This window comes from Polyodon spathula, chromosome 19, assembly GCF_017654505.1.
Source record: "Polyodon spathula isolate WHYD16114869_AA chromosome 19, ASM1765450v1, whole genome shotgun sequence".
Taxonomy (NCBI): Eukaryota; Metazoa; Chordata; class Actinopteri; order Acipenseriformes; family Polyodontidae; genus Polyodon; species Polyodon spathula.
This window is the reverse complement of record NC_054552.1, coordinates 12,888,710-12,903,465: the sequence shown is the minus strand read 5'-3', so window position 1 is coordinate 12,903,465 and position 14,756 is coordinate 12,888,710. Positions and strand designations below refer to the sequence as shown.

The following is a 14,756-nucleotide window of genomic DNA, read 5'->3' as shown; positions in this document are numbered from 1 at the left end:
AATAATATAAACGTTTGCACGTGCTGTATTACTTACCAGGGTAAGGAATCTCGCTGCAACAGGGAGACAGAGGAAAGGAGAATTAAACAACACTCACACATGCATACACTCCCACACAGAATATTGCTATGCATACTGTCTACAATTCATTTCAAAGACTGTATTAAAAACATTGCATGTGTGTTCAAGTTTCCTCCGAGTCGCACTGCCTTTTATACAAGTGCAACACTCCTGTCTATTTCTGGACCACGTTCAAATCCTGATGCTATTTTTAGAAAGCAGGACAGAAAAAACACTCACAAAGGCATTTCGTAGGAACGTTACGTGGAAAGCATTAAATGTACATTATCCCCCCTTTCTAACTCTCTCTGCAATAACAGCATCTGATTCTCTTGCATCATTGCAGATACTTTTTTTTTTAAACCCTACGTCTTCATTGTTTCCCTGTCCGCCTTCTCATATACAGACACTTGGTAAATGTGTGCACTCGCTTCCCTTTGCTTCCCTTGTCCAGTAGTTGCACCTAGAAGGCGGTTGGTATATTGTTTGATTGACTATGTTTGTAAATTTTGCAGGTGTAAGAGATCATCATTTGTTTTGTGAAAGGAACGCGTTAAAACAACAATCGATTTCCCCACACAACTCTAGATTTTATTTAGATGTTCTTTTTTTGAAGAACTTTTTTTGTTCATGTCTATTGGAGAAGACTGTGCGTGCAAAATTGTTTTTACATAAATCATATAACTTGCACACAATGCTGTAAATTTGTTATTTAAAGCGTTTGCTGTCACGAAAAGGAAATGTTTTTTTTTGTTTGTTTTTTTTTTTTTTTTTTTTCCTGCAGAAGGCTTCATCAGTTATCAACCATTTACGTCACGTTTAGATTCTCCACTATAGTTGATCATAAAAGACGTGCTGTTATGAAATTTCCCCACAAAAAGGTGGGGGGTGGGTAATGTACATATTAGTATTGTATTGATGTGAGATTGTAACAGAATTTTGGGACACAGTCTTCCTTTTATCACCACTCTTTCCCTTCCATGTGGCTATTTCAGAGAAGTATTGATAAAAGCTAAGGGTTCGTTCTATGTATTTTGTTAACTAAACGGGCTTGTCCCGAGTGACGCAAATTACAAAAGGTGCTGGTTTCTCTGTGTGCTGTGCCCACGCACAAGGGCGGTCTCCCATGGAATCACAGAGCTTTCCATAAAGCACCGATCCAGATTAAAATACCAAAACTATAGAAGAAGAAGAAGAAGAAGAAGAAGAAGAAGAAGAAGAAGAAGAAGAAGAAGAAGAAGAGATTGCTAATAAAAAATAGGTTGTATCAAGACAGTTTTATGAATGTGCCTTTATTCTGCACTGCAAACATGTTCTATACTGCATCACCGAAAGATAAATGAAAACGAGGTTCTCTTTCAAGAACACAGAGGCACCTCCTCTCAGTTATTTGCATTCTATGAACCATCTCAAGCAGTCACGAGGAGTGTGATTATGATACTTTATTTAGAAACCACGATTTCTCTGCACACAGGGGAAAACGTTTTCTTGATATAGACGTTTCAGAAAAAAAGGGCAGTGCCTGTCGCAATAGGTTGCTGCTATTTTTAACCTATAAGGATTCTTGTTCTATATGCACAGCGCTGTAGACTGCACATCATTGATGCACTCGGGTACATCGAAAAAGAAATATACAAAACGCTCTTATAAAATACCCGACGAATTTAAATCCATCCAAATATATTTATTTCAGATTTAAAAAATACGAGCATTTATTATGAGAAGCAACTTGTTAGTTAACCCTATTGAATTGCAGTCTTTCTTCCATCTACCCATCTAACTATGTATTAGACTGCATGGGCTTGTAGACACATTTACTCGATTTCCCTGAATGAATTAGAAGTGAAAAAGCTTTTTTATATGCTCCTTGTTGGTGGACATGGTTTCCTAATGTACCCCACTCATACACATTGCTTAATAAATACCTTGGTACATTTAAGCAGAACATAGTCCAATCTTCGAGTTATCCAGTAAGTTATTCAAGTTATCAGAGTGGCTGCTATGACACATTAATGTAATCATCATTTTAGAAACACATTTTTGGGGGCAGTATTCCAAACAACTGTTACACCTACATACTTTTCTTTGTCTAATTCAAGTGGGGCTTGTTGAAGAAGAGATTCATGCGACAAGTGTGACAATATATGCATGTGATACATTTGCTGCAGGACTCCGCCAACTGATCTTCCTTTGAAACCTTAATGTTTCGTTTCCACATGTTGTAGATGTGTGATAATCATTTTCCACACAGCTGACCTGCCGTAACAAGCGCCAACTTGCCTCTCGTGTTTTTAGATTATCCTCACCTGTGTGATAAAAGTTGTTATCACATACTGAGCCATGTAGTATCTATTTGCAACACTGCCATTCTACCATTCCGCATTGTACTGCAAATAATAATTATATTTCTGGCATCTAGTCACCCTATGAGTTTCTTAACTTCCTATATAAAAAATCATCTTTTCCATCGCGTAACGTTAGGGAGAGGGCTTCTGATTCCCCCTCTCCCCCTCCCAGTCCCTGGCTCTGTGTGGTATCGCTGCTGCAGTGGTGAATCTATCAATCAGAGGAAGAGTAACAAATATCAATGACTGGAGCCGCCTCCAGTGCTTGCAATGACGGTGATGCGTCGCATGGGGTCGTCAGATGCAGCTGGAGACAGGCTGAACATCCCCAGCAGCCGAGTTTCAATGGAGCCTTCTTACGATTAATGAAAATGTCAGTCGCAGCATCCATTTGAAGAGGCAGTAGCCCTCCATTCAGCCCGGAACTCAATACGATTCACAATGAAAAGCTAGCTCTTGTATATACACAGCCGTTCGTTTGTTTGACTCGGCTGAGATTTGGAATGCAAAACGCTTGTATATCAGTAATGTAGCAATACGCTTTCATTAGGAGATACAGAATATTTAACAGAACAAAGTGCATTACATTGCAAACAGTCGGTCATTCCACAGACACGCTAATGCTGTACGAGTTAAAATGCCATACAATACCAAAATAAAAACCGGAATGGTTTGGAATCCTTCATCAAAATGATAAATAACATTCGTATAAAATGATGCAGCTATATTTAAAAATTGTATTCCCATCGCCTACAACACGCAGATACTACATATGAAATGATTGATGTTTTATGAGAAATGTATGTGTATGTTGTGTCTTTGAATCGAACGCAGATTGTTCTTTATTTGTTTATTATAATTATATATCTTTTAGATCCGCATTACCAAATGTCTATATGCTGAATACAAAAAACAAAAACAAAAAAAAGAACATTTTCGCAATGTATTCCAGGGAAAATCATGTGTTTAGATCACAGTCAAATAAGTGCAAATATTTGCACTTTGTAAGTAAGTATAAATATGAATGAAGTATGAAGAAACCCCTTTTGATACATACTACCGTGATACATTACTCTCATTTTTTTGTATTTGTATCGCACATTAAATGTACCCATCCGTAAGATAATGGATGTAATGTAAACGGGTCTCTCGGCGCCTGTGTGGGTGTGAGTGGGTGATATGTAGAGGGGGGCGGGGGGGCGGGGGGGGGGGGGGGGGGGGGGGGGGGGTTGTAACCAGGTGTAAGTAGGAGATGGAGGGTTATAAATGTCCATATTCTATCGTCGTTGCAAAGATCTTCAACAAAGGTTTTACTCTAGCCTAATATTGAACTACATATTAAACAGCAGCTGATTGATTGTGAATGGCGTTGGTGTTCCAACATTGTCTGGGAGAAATATGTTTTTAAAAAAGAACACAAAGGTGTTCATAATAATCAAATGAATACTATTCAAATCTGCAATAAATTAATCAAGTACACAGGCAGCTGACAAACCCCCATTCTAAGGGAGGATACTGCTAAAGACAGTGGCTCCAGAATATTGATACAAGTACTTAGTATAACTCCATTATTAATTGAATCACTTTGTAAAGGATATGACATGATTGGTTTTACACAATATCACTTTCAGAAAGCACTCTAAATGATGATTGGATGCCCTAGCCCTAACCTTGTCTCCATATAGCCTTTGTGATTTGCTTAACCAAGGTATCCTGCATGGTTGTAAGATGTAAAGTGGGTTTAAATGTGATGAATTCAAGATGATCTCAAAGTCGGTATATTTTGACGCTACTGTATATATTAGAGGTATTATTCCATACGGACTGTCTTGTAAATATTCAGTAAGATGAAGTGTGTATTTACGTATTAGCTAGTACAAATACTCAACATCACTGAGCAAACATGAAGAATGACTTTTTAAAAGAAAAAATAGCAAGCAGTTGGGGATCAGAAAGGGGGCTGAACACTGAGAATGCTTTTCGGCGCAGTGGTGGAAACCAGGTGGAAGATAGTGGTGTTCTGTCCATGGTGCTGAAACCCATTTGTAAGGAAAGAACACCACTTTCCTAGAGCGTGTGCTCCAACACACACAACCCGTTTTTATTTGAAGGTATGGAAGGGTATGAAAGATTCACATGCTGTCTTTGCATTGACATACACCGTGAAATGAAAAAAGAGAAAGATGTATTTGCGCATACTGGCCCAAATAATGAGTTTGACTCTCTGGCTGTCGAACTTAATGCAGTGCAGGTGCTCACGAGTGCAACATCGACGCAGTTAGACAAGGTCAGCCACCCCACCCCTCCCAGCGCACACTTGCCTCAAATAGAACAGCTATGTCTGGGAGAAACGGTGTAAAAAAATAAAATAAATACAAAATAAAATAAAAAAAAATCCCTCAACAGCACAGCAGTGAACCTTATGTGTATTCATATTCATCCCGATATCCGTGAGAAAAGTGAATGTGTCCCCGCGCTAGTGGGATAACCCATTGGCGGAGACCTAAAATACATATTTTGCATTATGACTGAATACAGTGCGAATGGGCGTGTGTGTAACTGTTTGTGTCTGTGTGTGAGAGAGAGAGTCTATTTGTCTGTGAGTGTATGTGAGAGAGAGAAAGAGAGAGAGAGAGAAAGTGTGTGTGTGTGTGTGAGAGAGAGAGAGAGAGAGAGAGAGAGTCTGTGTGTGTAAGTTTATACGTTTCAAAGCAAACAGAAGATATGATATCTATGAAGAACATATATTAATCACGACAATAAAGTCAGTGACTGCAAAGCGCGTGTCTGTGGAATCAGAGGAGTTATTTTACCCAATTAACTGCAGTTTTTGTCAATGTAATAAACATCACTTTACATGTTGCTGGCTGTCCCTTTGTAAGTCAAATAAGTACCACAAATACACACAGACAGACACATGCAACGCACAAAGAAAACGTTGTCTAACTTTGTTGAAATAAACAACGAAATCAGTGGATGAAGTCAGTTCACAAACTACGCGTAAACAGAAGTGTGCAAGCATCAACACAATATAAGCCTGTAATATCCACCTACCTGAAAAATCGTCTCCCCAGTTTCAACACGTGTTACTATCTTTTCTCGCCGGAACAAATGTTTGTCATTAACACAACGTCTCATAATAAATATAACCTTCTGTACCCAAATGTTATACTTACAGCATGATGAAGGGGTAGGGTGTCTACATGGTTCGTCTGAGGCAAAACATGTTGTGTGATGTGCCACTTTGAGTGCAAGAGAAAGAGTAAGGCATCGAATACTTCTGCAGAAAAATTGGCTAATATATAAAAATGTGCCCAATCCCACATAATGTGGATGTGCACACTTTAAGTACGCCGCATTTTCGATTGCTATCTATTTATAAAAGTGCTTTGAAATCATATGATGAATGTGGAGCACTATACTATTTGTATGATTTTACAGTGTGTTTGGGGAAGCAGAGACAGTGCAGAGCTTTACATTATATGTATATCACTCTCTTGGAAATTCATTTTAACGCACATTTACAGTTTTAGTTAGAGGTAGTTTAACAATTTCAATGCTGCTCTTAAAATATAACAATATCACACAAAATAAAGATTGTTTAAAACACCTCAGCCCCAGACTCTGCCTCTGCCTCTGTTTCTGCCGCGAGCGAGCTCCGCCAGTCTGCTATTGACCTGCATTGACGTCATTGCGTCATTAGGTCTCCCTTGGAAACACTGACTTTCAAAAATAGTATCACATTAATTCAGCTGGCAAGGAGGGCTCGTGGTTAGAATCAGTCATGAAGCACTCGAAATCTCATCCCCGAGACCTGCTGATGTTCTGGAAACCCGACAGAAGTCCGATTGCACTGAGGACACCGTGTAGTGAGTGGAAAAAACGAGATTTAAATTAATTAGATCGCAAGACCAGGCTTGCATTTTTACCACTCAGATCTAAAAATAACATCACGTTTTAGCTGACTGCAGTGTATTTTCACAATATTGCTGTATTTATCCATCTTCTATCACAGTGACTGAAAGCATCAGCCCCCCCAATAAAGATACTCATCTATTTGACTGTTGGCTTTATAAATCTGAACAAACACGCAAACACACACACACACACACACACACACACGCACACACGGGCACTCACACACAGACACGCGCACTCACATACTCACACACACACAGACATTGGCACTCACACACACACACAAACACATAGGTGCGCACATATACACACATACACACACGCACACACACACTCATACACACACACACAGACACCCCCTGAGAGACACACACACACACACACTGAGAGACTTGGTGTCATGGAAGTGTAACTCCTGGGAGGTAGGCCTGCTGTAACCACAGGGCATTAACGGCTACTCTTACTGACCCTGGATAACAATGATTATTCCTGGACCGTCTACGTAGCATTACTGTGTCCAAGAGTAATAGTAACCTGGGTCTGTATTGTCCATTGGTGGCCTTGGACAATGCCTTTGAACACAATAGTATAGCCGGATACTGTGTGCAGCCAGTATTTGATTTACCATACACCCAGCAAGTTAAAATAACCTTGTTTATTTAAAACATAAAGAAATAAAGTCCTGTTTGAGGTTTATACAATATAGCCGAACAATTCAAGTAAAATTGTGTGAAAGAGCTCTAGAAAACCTACAAACTATTTGGAAGAAATCCAGATGACCTGCTCTTGAAAAAAAAGCTGTCCAACAGTTACCTCACAAAGGTGCTCTGAAAGGCTTTTGCAATAGGCTAAACGTGTTTGAAATTATACAGTCCCCAAATTATTGTTCCCTTTTCACACCATACTTTGTCACACTGTTATACGCAGTGTGCCATTGCCAGGATGTGAGTGGTAATTTAAGGATGAGGTTTGATTTCAAGGACTGGAATGTGAAATTTTCTGTTTATGGATTTCCTGTACATCCGGGGACATTAGTAGTCAGCGAGTGTGTAGCGCAGCTCGTGAACTGGATTCACCCTGTGCCTTTGTAGGAGTAAGGAATAAAAAAAGACTATCCTGAAATCACCTGGCATGTTTTGATTGTGGGGGCTGCTTATTGCTAACAGCCTGAGAGAATAAAGTGCAGCAGTAGGGTGGAGGAGGAGGGTGCTGCATTTTAACGAGACAGACAGCATCCAAGCTCATATGAAAAGGGCTTAGGAAGTAATGAATACTAGAAGGATCTCATTGGCTGCAAAACATGTCAGTCGTTAGGGGTAACAGCTGGTTGGTTAATGACAGAAAAGGCTTTAAAGGGGTAGGATAATCTCACTCTCCAGGTGCTCAAAGAAGTGCAAGAAGGCAGTTATCTGAAAATAAGTCTTGTAAAAAGAGATGACTTTAACCTTGTAGGGTACCAGATATTGTTTTTTTGTTTTTTAAATGAAAATACATTTTTGCTATAAAATGGTTCTCTTTCAAAACAGTGCAAAAGGAAAGATGTGTGGAGTTATTTCATTAGCTAATCCCCTATTACTGTAGCCACTAATGGGGTATTTCATAGTCCCCAAGTAAGCATCCTAACCCCTTTACAAAACAATCCCGCACAAGCATTCCAGCATGTTTAACTAGGGTAGAAGTGTCTTCACCGTCAGACGCAACAACAGCCAAAACGTCCTTCAACAATCTACCCTTTCAGTGTGGAACCAGCTGGGACCAGTTGCTGGTAAAAGCTTCTGTTTACCGATGTACCCACATAATTCGTATCTGGAACAACCTACTGGTTTTCATGTTCAACACAATACCAACTTTCTCTTGTATGCTATCAAAGCATGCTTTGTTTTGTACAAGTGTTCCACAGAAAAGATTTTAGCAGTGTTCAGAGAGTAAATGTCCCACGAAGCTAATCACATATTAAGTTACAAAAGAGCAGCGTTGCTTTAAGGCCATGTGGCAAAGTGGTTACCAGTGTGCAGGTGCAGGTGTGCAGCAGTGATCAATAAACAGACAGACAACAATAATCCAGGTACAATGTTGTTTTATTTTAAATTCAAGTATCTAATGCCACCAAACACATAGTACATAATAACAATGATAAGCAATACAGTGACGTGTATTGCTTTACTATAATCCGCAGGTTGGTCCTGAAATAATAATAGTCCCGATTTTTTACACACACACGTAACAAACACAAACACAAGTCCACAGTGCATGCTCTAGTGCTCATAGAGCAAATACAGTTTATTGTGCAAACAAGGTGACATGTTGTCCGGGTTTAGTGCTGGCCTTTGGCGACAGTTCCGGATCGTATTTCAGCCATATAAATAATAACAAACAGTATTTTCAGAAAGGTCAAGACACAAACAAAACACTCATGATAACAACACATATTTCTCCTTCCGGTTCATGTTTAACCATTATATAGGAATAGATAACCTCACTCCATCCCCTTTTGTACCATCTATCATGACCCTTTGGTTAGAGTGCAACAGCTCATCTAATCTGCGTCTGCCACATCGTTTCCCTTCCAGGTCGATGATTTAGTCTACCAGAGCTCAGCCCCCTTTCTGGATGACCAACTTCCACCTAACCCTGGAAATGAATTGTCTGGCCATCCAGTCTAGTGCACTCTGTTCCCTTTGCACAGCGCCCTCACTGGTCAGGAGGGGGATGTATCACCAAGAATCATTTTGTCTCTGTCACAGGCCACCTGAGTAAAAAGGCCACCACACAAGGCTACTCTTTTAAAGAGGACTGGCTGCTAGTTATGCTAATATAAAGTCACTTTCAATATTAAGGCCACCAAATGTCTCAAATGTTTCAGACCTGAATGACCTCTTTAATGAGACATCATGCTGTAATACTACAAAACCCTTTGAAAACCTGAATGCAAGATGATAAAACACAGATTTTAGTTAGATTTTTTTTTTAATTACTGTTACAGACAGCACCCTATTATCAAGAGAGGAAACAGACAGCACCCTTCCATCAGCACAGAGGAAACAGACAACAACCTTCCATCAACATAGAGGAAACAAACAGCACCCTTCCATCAACATAGAGGAAACAGACAACAACCTTCCATCAACACAAAGGAAACAGACAGCACCCTTCTATCAACACAGAGGAAACAGTCAGCACCCTATTATCAACAGAGTAAACAGACAGCACCCTTCCATAAACATAGAGGAAACAGACAACAACCTTCCATCAACACAGAGGAAACAAACGGCACCCTTCAATCAACACAGAGAAAACAGACAACAATCCTTCTATCAACACAGAGGAAACAGACAGCACCCTTCTATCAACACAGAGGAAACAGACAACACCCTTCTATCAACACAGAGAAAACAGACAACACCCTTCCATCAACACAGATGAAATAGACAGCACCCTTCCATCAACAGAGGAAACAGACAGCACCCTTCCATCAACAGAGGAAACAGACAGCACCCTTCCATCAACAGAGGAAACAGACAGCACCCTTCCATCAACAGAGGAAACAGACAGCACCCTTCTATCAACAGAGGGGAAACAGACAGCACCCTTCCATCAGCACAGAGGAAACAGACAGCACCCTTCTATCAACACAGAGGAAACAGACAGCACCCTTCTATCAACACAGAGGAAACAGACAACAACCATCTATCAACACAGAGGAAACAGACAGCACCCTTCTATCAACACAGAGGAAACAGACAACAATCATCTGTCAAAACAGAGGAAACAGACAGCACCCTTCTATCAACACAGAGGAAACAGAGTGCAACAAGGCACACGTTAACAGCATCCCGTAAGCTGAATGCCCCTTATCACAGCTTGCTCTATGGAACTCATTAGCATACCATAGCATGCACCTTGTCTGATAATGAAATTATGCCATAAAGAGGAGAAGACAGCCTCTATCCTGCGCACCAAACAAGTAGAGTGACTGCCAGGGCTAATAATCATAGACAGGGATCCTGAGGAAACACAGCACAGTTTAGGGGCAGAAAAATTTGTGTACATTTTCTTAATTTAAGGTTGTTTGCATTAAATAAAATAGTATCACCCCAGTAATATATATTTACATGTTCCATATGAAATACACAGGTATATTCCTTATTGTCAACAAATATATTATAATATAGTTATCTCTCTCTCTCTCTCTCTCTCTCTCTCTCTCTCTCTCTCTCTCTCTCTCTCTCTCTCTCTCTCTCTATATATATATATATATATATATATATATATATATATATATATATATATATATATACACACACACACACACACACACACACACACACACACACACACACAGAGAACATCATGGTATGGCTAATGTCAGTTGAAATTGCTTGTAAATCATTTCATTGTCAGGATTCTAGATACAATAAGTTTCTCTTGTAAATCACATTCTGTACTGTAATACAAAATTCTAGGTCTCACTCTCTTTCAGGCTATGGTCCTTTCTTCTTCCTCTCTCCTTTTAAAGTTTCTCTGTTAGCAAGGAGTCCCACCATGATGAAAAAAAAAAATCCTTTTTATAAGAAGGATCTCGGCTTATAACACCTGCTTTCCATCAGTACTGCTAAGCACTTGATTTAAGGTGCACCTTTGGTTAGCATGGTTTAGTGAATACCATGTGCATACCATTCCCCTCACTAATGCTATCTTTCCACATCATTTAATACATGACAGTGCAGTGGGCATATTCAGCAGATGCTAATCAACCCAGCACTTTCTTTTAAGGTGCACCGTATCTAGATTGATGAATAAGGCATTCATAGCGCACACCTTATCCTAGGATAAGGCGCACCTATAAGTGTAAGAACCTTTAGTGAATGAGGTCCTAGATGTCTTATTGCTGTTTAAAAAACAAAATGCATTTTTAAAGTTAAATCTGGACTGCAACTCCCCCTGGCTCTCATATTGTGAAATTACAGACCTGGGTGACAGTTTCAGTAACAAAGCTAGTTAATGGGAAATCACACTGCTATTCAAATAAAGTGAACTGTGTGGTTTTAAATACCGCTGGAGTTTTACATATTTTAACACAGCTGTAAATGCAGATTTAGATGTTAATTTTCATAAAATGTCATTTTTGAATGACAGTATTTAAACCAGATGAGGCACTTTGAGTCCTTTCTAATCCATGACGCTGTTCCATCCTGGGTCTTTAAGGCAAAGGGTCTGGACTGCTCATTTCAATAATTAAGGACATGATTGAAAGAGACACATATGAAGACCAGTGATGTTAACAGCGGCTATTTAGATCCACAATCAACCCCGATAACAATATTCAAGCCATTAAGAGGCTAGCTGCCCTGTCAGTCCCGATATTCAAGCCATTCCATGGCTAGCTGCCCTGTCAGTCAGTTAGGAAATATTGTGTGTGCTGAGCTTGAATCAGATCTTATTGTGTATAATAACATGCGAACCTTTTCCAGTATGCCCTTGAAATTCTAAGCATACAGTAACACCAAATTATACAATTTCATATTCATATTCATATCAATAGGTTTCTATATAATTTAGATTCAGTTTTGTCATTTATCTATTGAACACTCAAGCAACTCTCCTTCAAGCAGCTAGGAAATAATGCAATCATTATACGCTGTTTCTTCCTATTAACAAGGTAACAGGTAACTCTGTGTATGTTTGTGTCTAATGAAGGGGAAGCCGAGGACTGGAGACAAGTGGCACCCTTCTTACAGAAATAAAACAAAGTTGCACCTGTGTGTATAGCGGCTTTATTGAGGAAACATTGCATCTGATTACACATTTCAAAATAGGCATGGACTATAATAAGTCAATATGGCTGTGTTTAAACACTCCCAATCCTCCATTCATCAAGGACCAAAATATTTATCAAGTGCTCATATTGGTGTTTCATTTGTTTGATGTCCTAACTACCTAGTGCTCCTCCTCTTTCCATCACGCGACGGTCCAGGAAAAGGGCACGTTGTGTTGTTGTTTACTGCATAGAATTGTGTTTAAATTTCAAGTTCAGGTTGAGCTCCCCCTCCCCCTCCCCCTCCCACTGTTTATTTTTCCATCTCTCTTGCCTAAATGATGTCAATGGAAGCCGAGATATAGATCTATTAATAGAACCCCCCAGCCCCACGTGGTTCAGTGCTGGCTGCACAAGAATAACCTAAACAAGTCTGCATGAATAGAAAAGGCACCTGCATATTTATGAACGGGTGGAGTGCATAATAGATCACATGCACCCCTGCCTCTCTTGCTCTACACTGGCTGTGTGTGTGAGTCTCAGGTTCCAATTGATAACAAGCGAAGGGAGATAACCGAGCTTTATTTTTACCTGTTTGTTTTGACTGTTTTTGTTTCTTCAATTTACTCTGCTTAATCTTAAAGACTGTTAATTTTTCCAAACCTTTTTTTACACTAACAAGAACATCATTGTATATATCTATCCTTAAGTAAAGACAGTCTGAGCCAATGCAGTGTATTGTTTTGATAGTTACATAACTAATTTAACTATTTTGAGTTAAATCAAACGTTTCCTATAAAAATGAGTTTTGAGAGATTCTGCTGAGTTAGAAAGAGTGTATATATATATATATATATATATATATATATATATATATATATATATATATATATATATATATATATATATATATTGTGACAACTCTGGAAAGGTTTGGTGTGTTTGTCACTTCTCCGCACCTTTTACACTGTCCTCTAGCAAAAAAAAAGAAAGTCAAACTTCCAAAAATGCAAGTTAAACAGGATGGTACCTGTGTGTTTATTATTTACAATACTTCAAAACACCCAAAATAAACAAACAAAAGCGTAACTCCTTAATAGAGTACTAACTATAACAGAAAGATTCCCTAACTAACTGTCCGGGCAGCTAAGCTGCTTACCGGCTCCAAATACCAGGACTCTTTTCCAGCTCACTCTCTCACTCTCCAACTCTCCAATTCTCCAACTCTCCTCAACCAACAGGTTGACCCTGCCCTTTTTAAAAGGCTCCCAATTGTTTAACTGATGGCAGCTGTTCAATCAATTACACAATCACCTTGTCTAAGTATGCCATCTAACATGGCCTCCTGGGAATTGAAGTCCTGCTGCGCCAGATCGGCAGGACTACATTTCCTTAAAGTGGGTACAGACTGTGCATAATCCGTGGTCCAAAATATCGGCCCTCGACCACAATGCCCCACACTTCATTACAATATATATATATATATATATATATATATATATATATATATATATATATATATATATATATATATATATATATATATATATATGCAGTGCCTATAGAAAGTCTACACCCCCTTGAACTTTTTTAAAATTTTGTTGTGTCAGTGACTCAGAGTTTTATGCATATAAATGAGACTTTTTTCCACTTATCCACACACCATACTCCACATTGTTAAGGAAAAAAAGTTTTACTGAGAAAAAAATTATATAAAATTATGATTATATTACTTTGGCAGTAGTTAAAGCTGTGAGTCTGTTGGGATAGGTCTCTTCCAACTTTGCACACCTAGATTTGACAATATTGGACCATTCTTCTTTACAAAACTGTTCAAGCTCTGTCAAGTTCCTTGGGGAGCGTTGATAGACAGCACTCTTCAAGTCATGCCACAAATTTTCAATTGGATTTAGGTCGGGGTTCTGACTGGGCCACTCAAGGACATTTACCTTTTTGTTCCTTAGCCACTCCAGTGTAGCTCTGGTTGTGTGCTTTGGGTCGTTGTCATGCTGACAGGTGAACTTCCAGCCCAGTTTCAGTTTTCTTGCATAAGGCAGTAGGTTTTCCTCAAGGACTTCTCTGTACTTTGCTCCATTCATTTTCCCTTCTATCCTGACAAGTGCCCCAGTCTCTGCTGATGAAAAACCTCTCCATAACATGATGCTGCCACCACCCAACCATGTTGGGTTTGCGCCAAACATAAAACTTTGCATTTAGGCCAAAAATTCCATTTTAGTATCATCAGAGCACAAAACTTTTTGTCACATAGCTACAGAATCTCCTGAGTGTTTTTTTGCATACTTTAAACAGGATTCAAGGTGTGCTTTCTTGACTAATGGCTTCCTTCTTGCCACCCTACCATACAGGCCAGATTTGTGGTGCTTGGGATATTGTTGTCATATGCACACTTTGACCATAAAAGCCTGTAGCTCTTGTAAAGTTGCCATTGACCTCTTAGTAGTCTCCCTGATCAGTCTCCTTCTTGCACTGTCATCCAGTTTGGAGGGACGGCCTGATCTAGGCAGGGTCTTGGTGGTGCCATACACCTTCCACTTCTTAATAATCGTCTTGACCATGCTCCAAGGGATATTCAATGACTTTGATATTTTTATATACCCATCCTCTGATCTGTGCCTTTCAACAACTTTGTCCTGGAGTTCTTTTGAAAGCGCCTTGGT

At 39.4% G+C, this 14,756-nt stretch overlaps 1 protein-coding gene across 1 annotated transcript in view; it reads right to left on the bottom strand.

The window, feature by feature from the left end:
• The window catches only part of LOC121294460 (very-long-chain 3-oxoacyl-CoA reductase-B-like), a 133,949-nt gene extending 133,833 nt beyond the window's left edge, over positions 1 to 116 (bottom strand). The window contains exon 1 of the mRNA XM_041218162.1: positions 37 to 116. Coding sequence (XP_041074096.1) covers positions 37 to 101 — 65 coding nt within the window. The 5' untranslated portion in view covers positions 102 to 116. The remainder of the gene's footprint in view (positions 1 to 36) is intronic.
• Between the last annotated feature and the right edge of the window lie 14,640 nt (positions 117 to 14,756).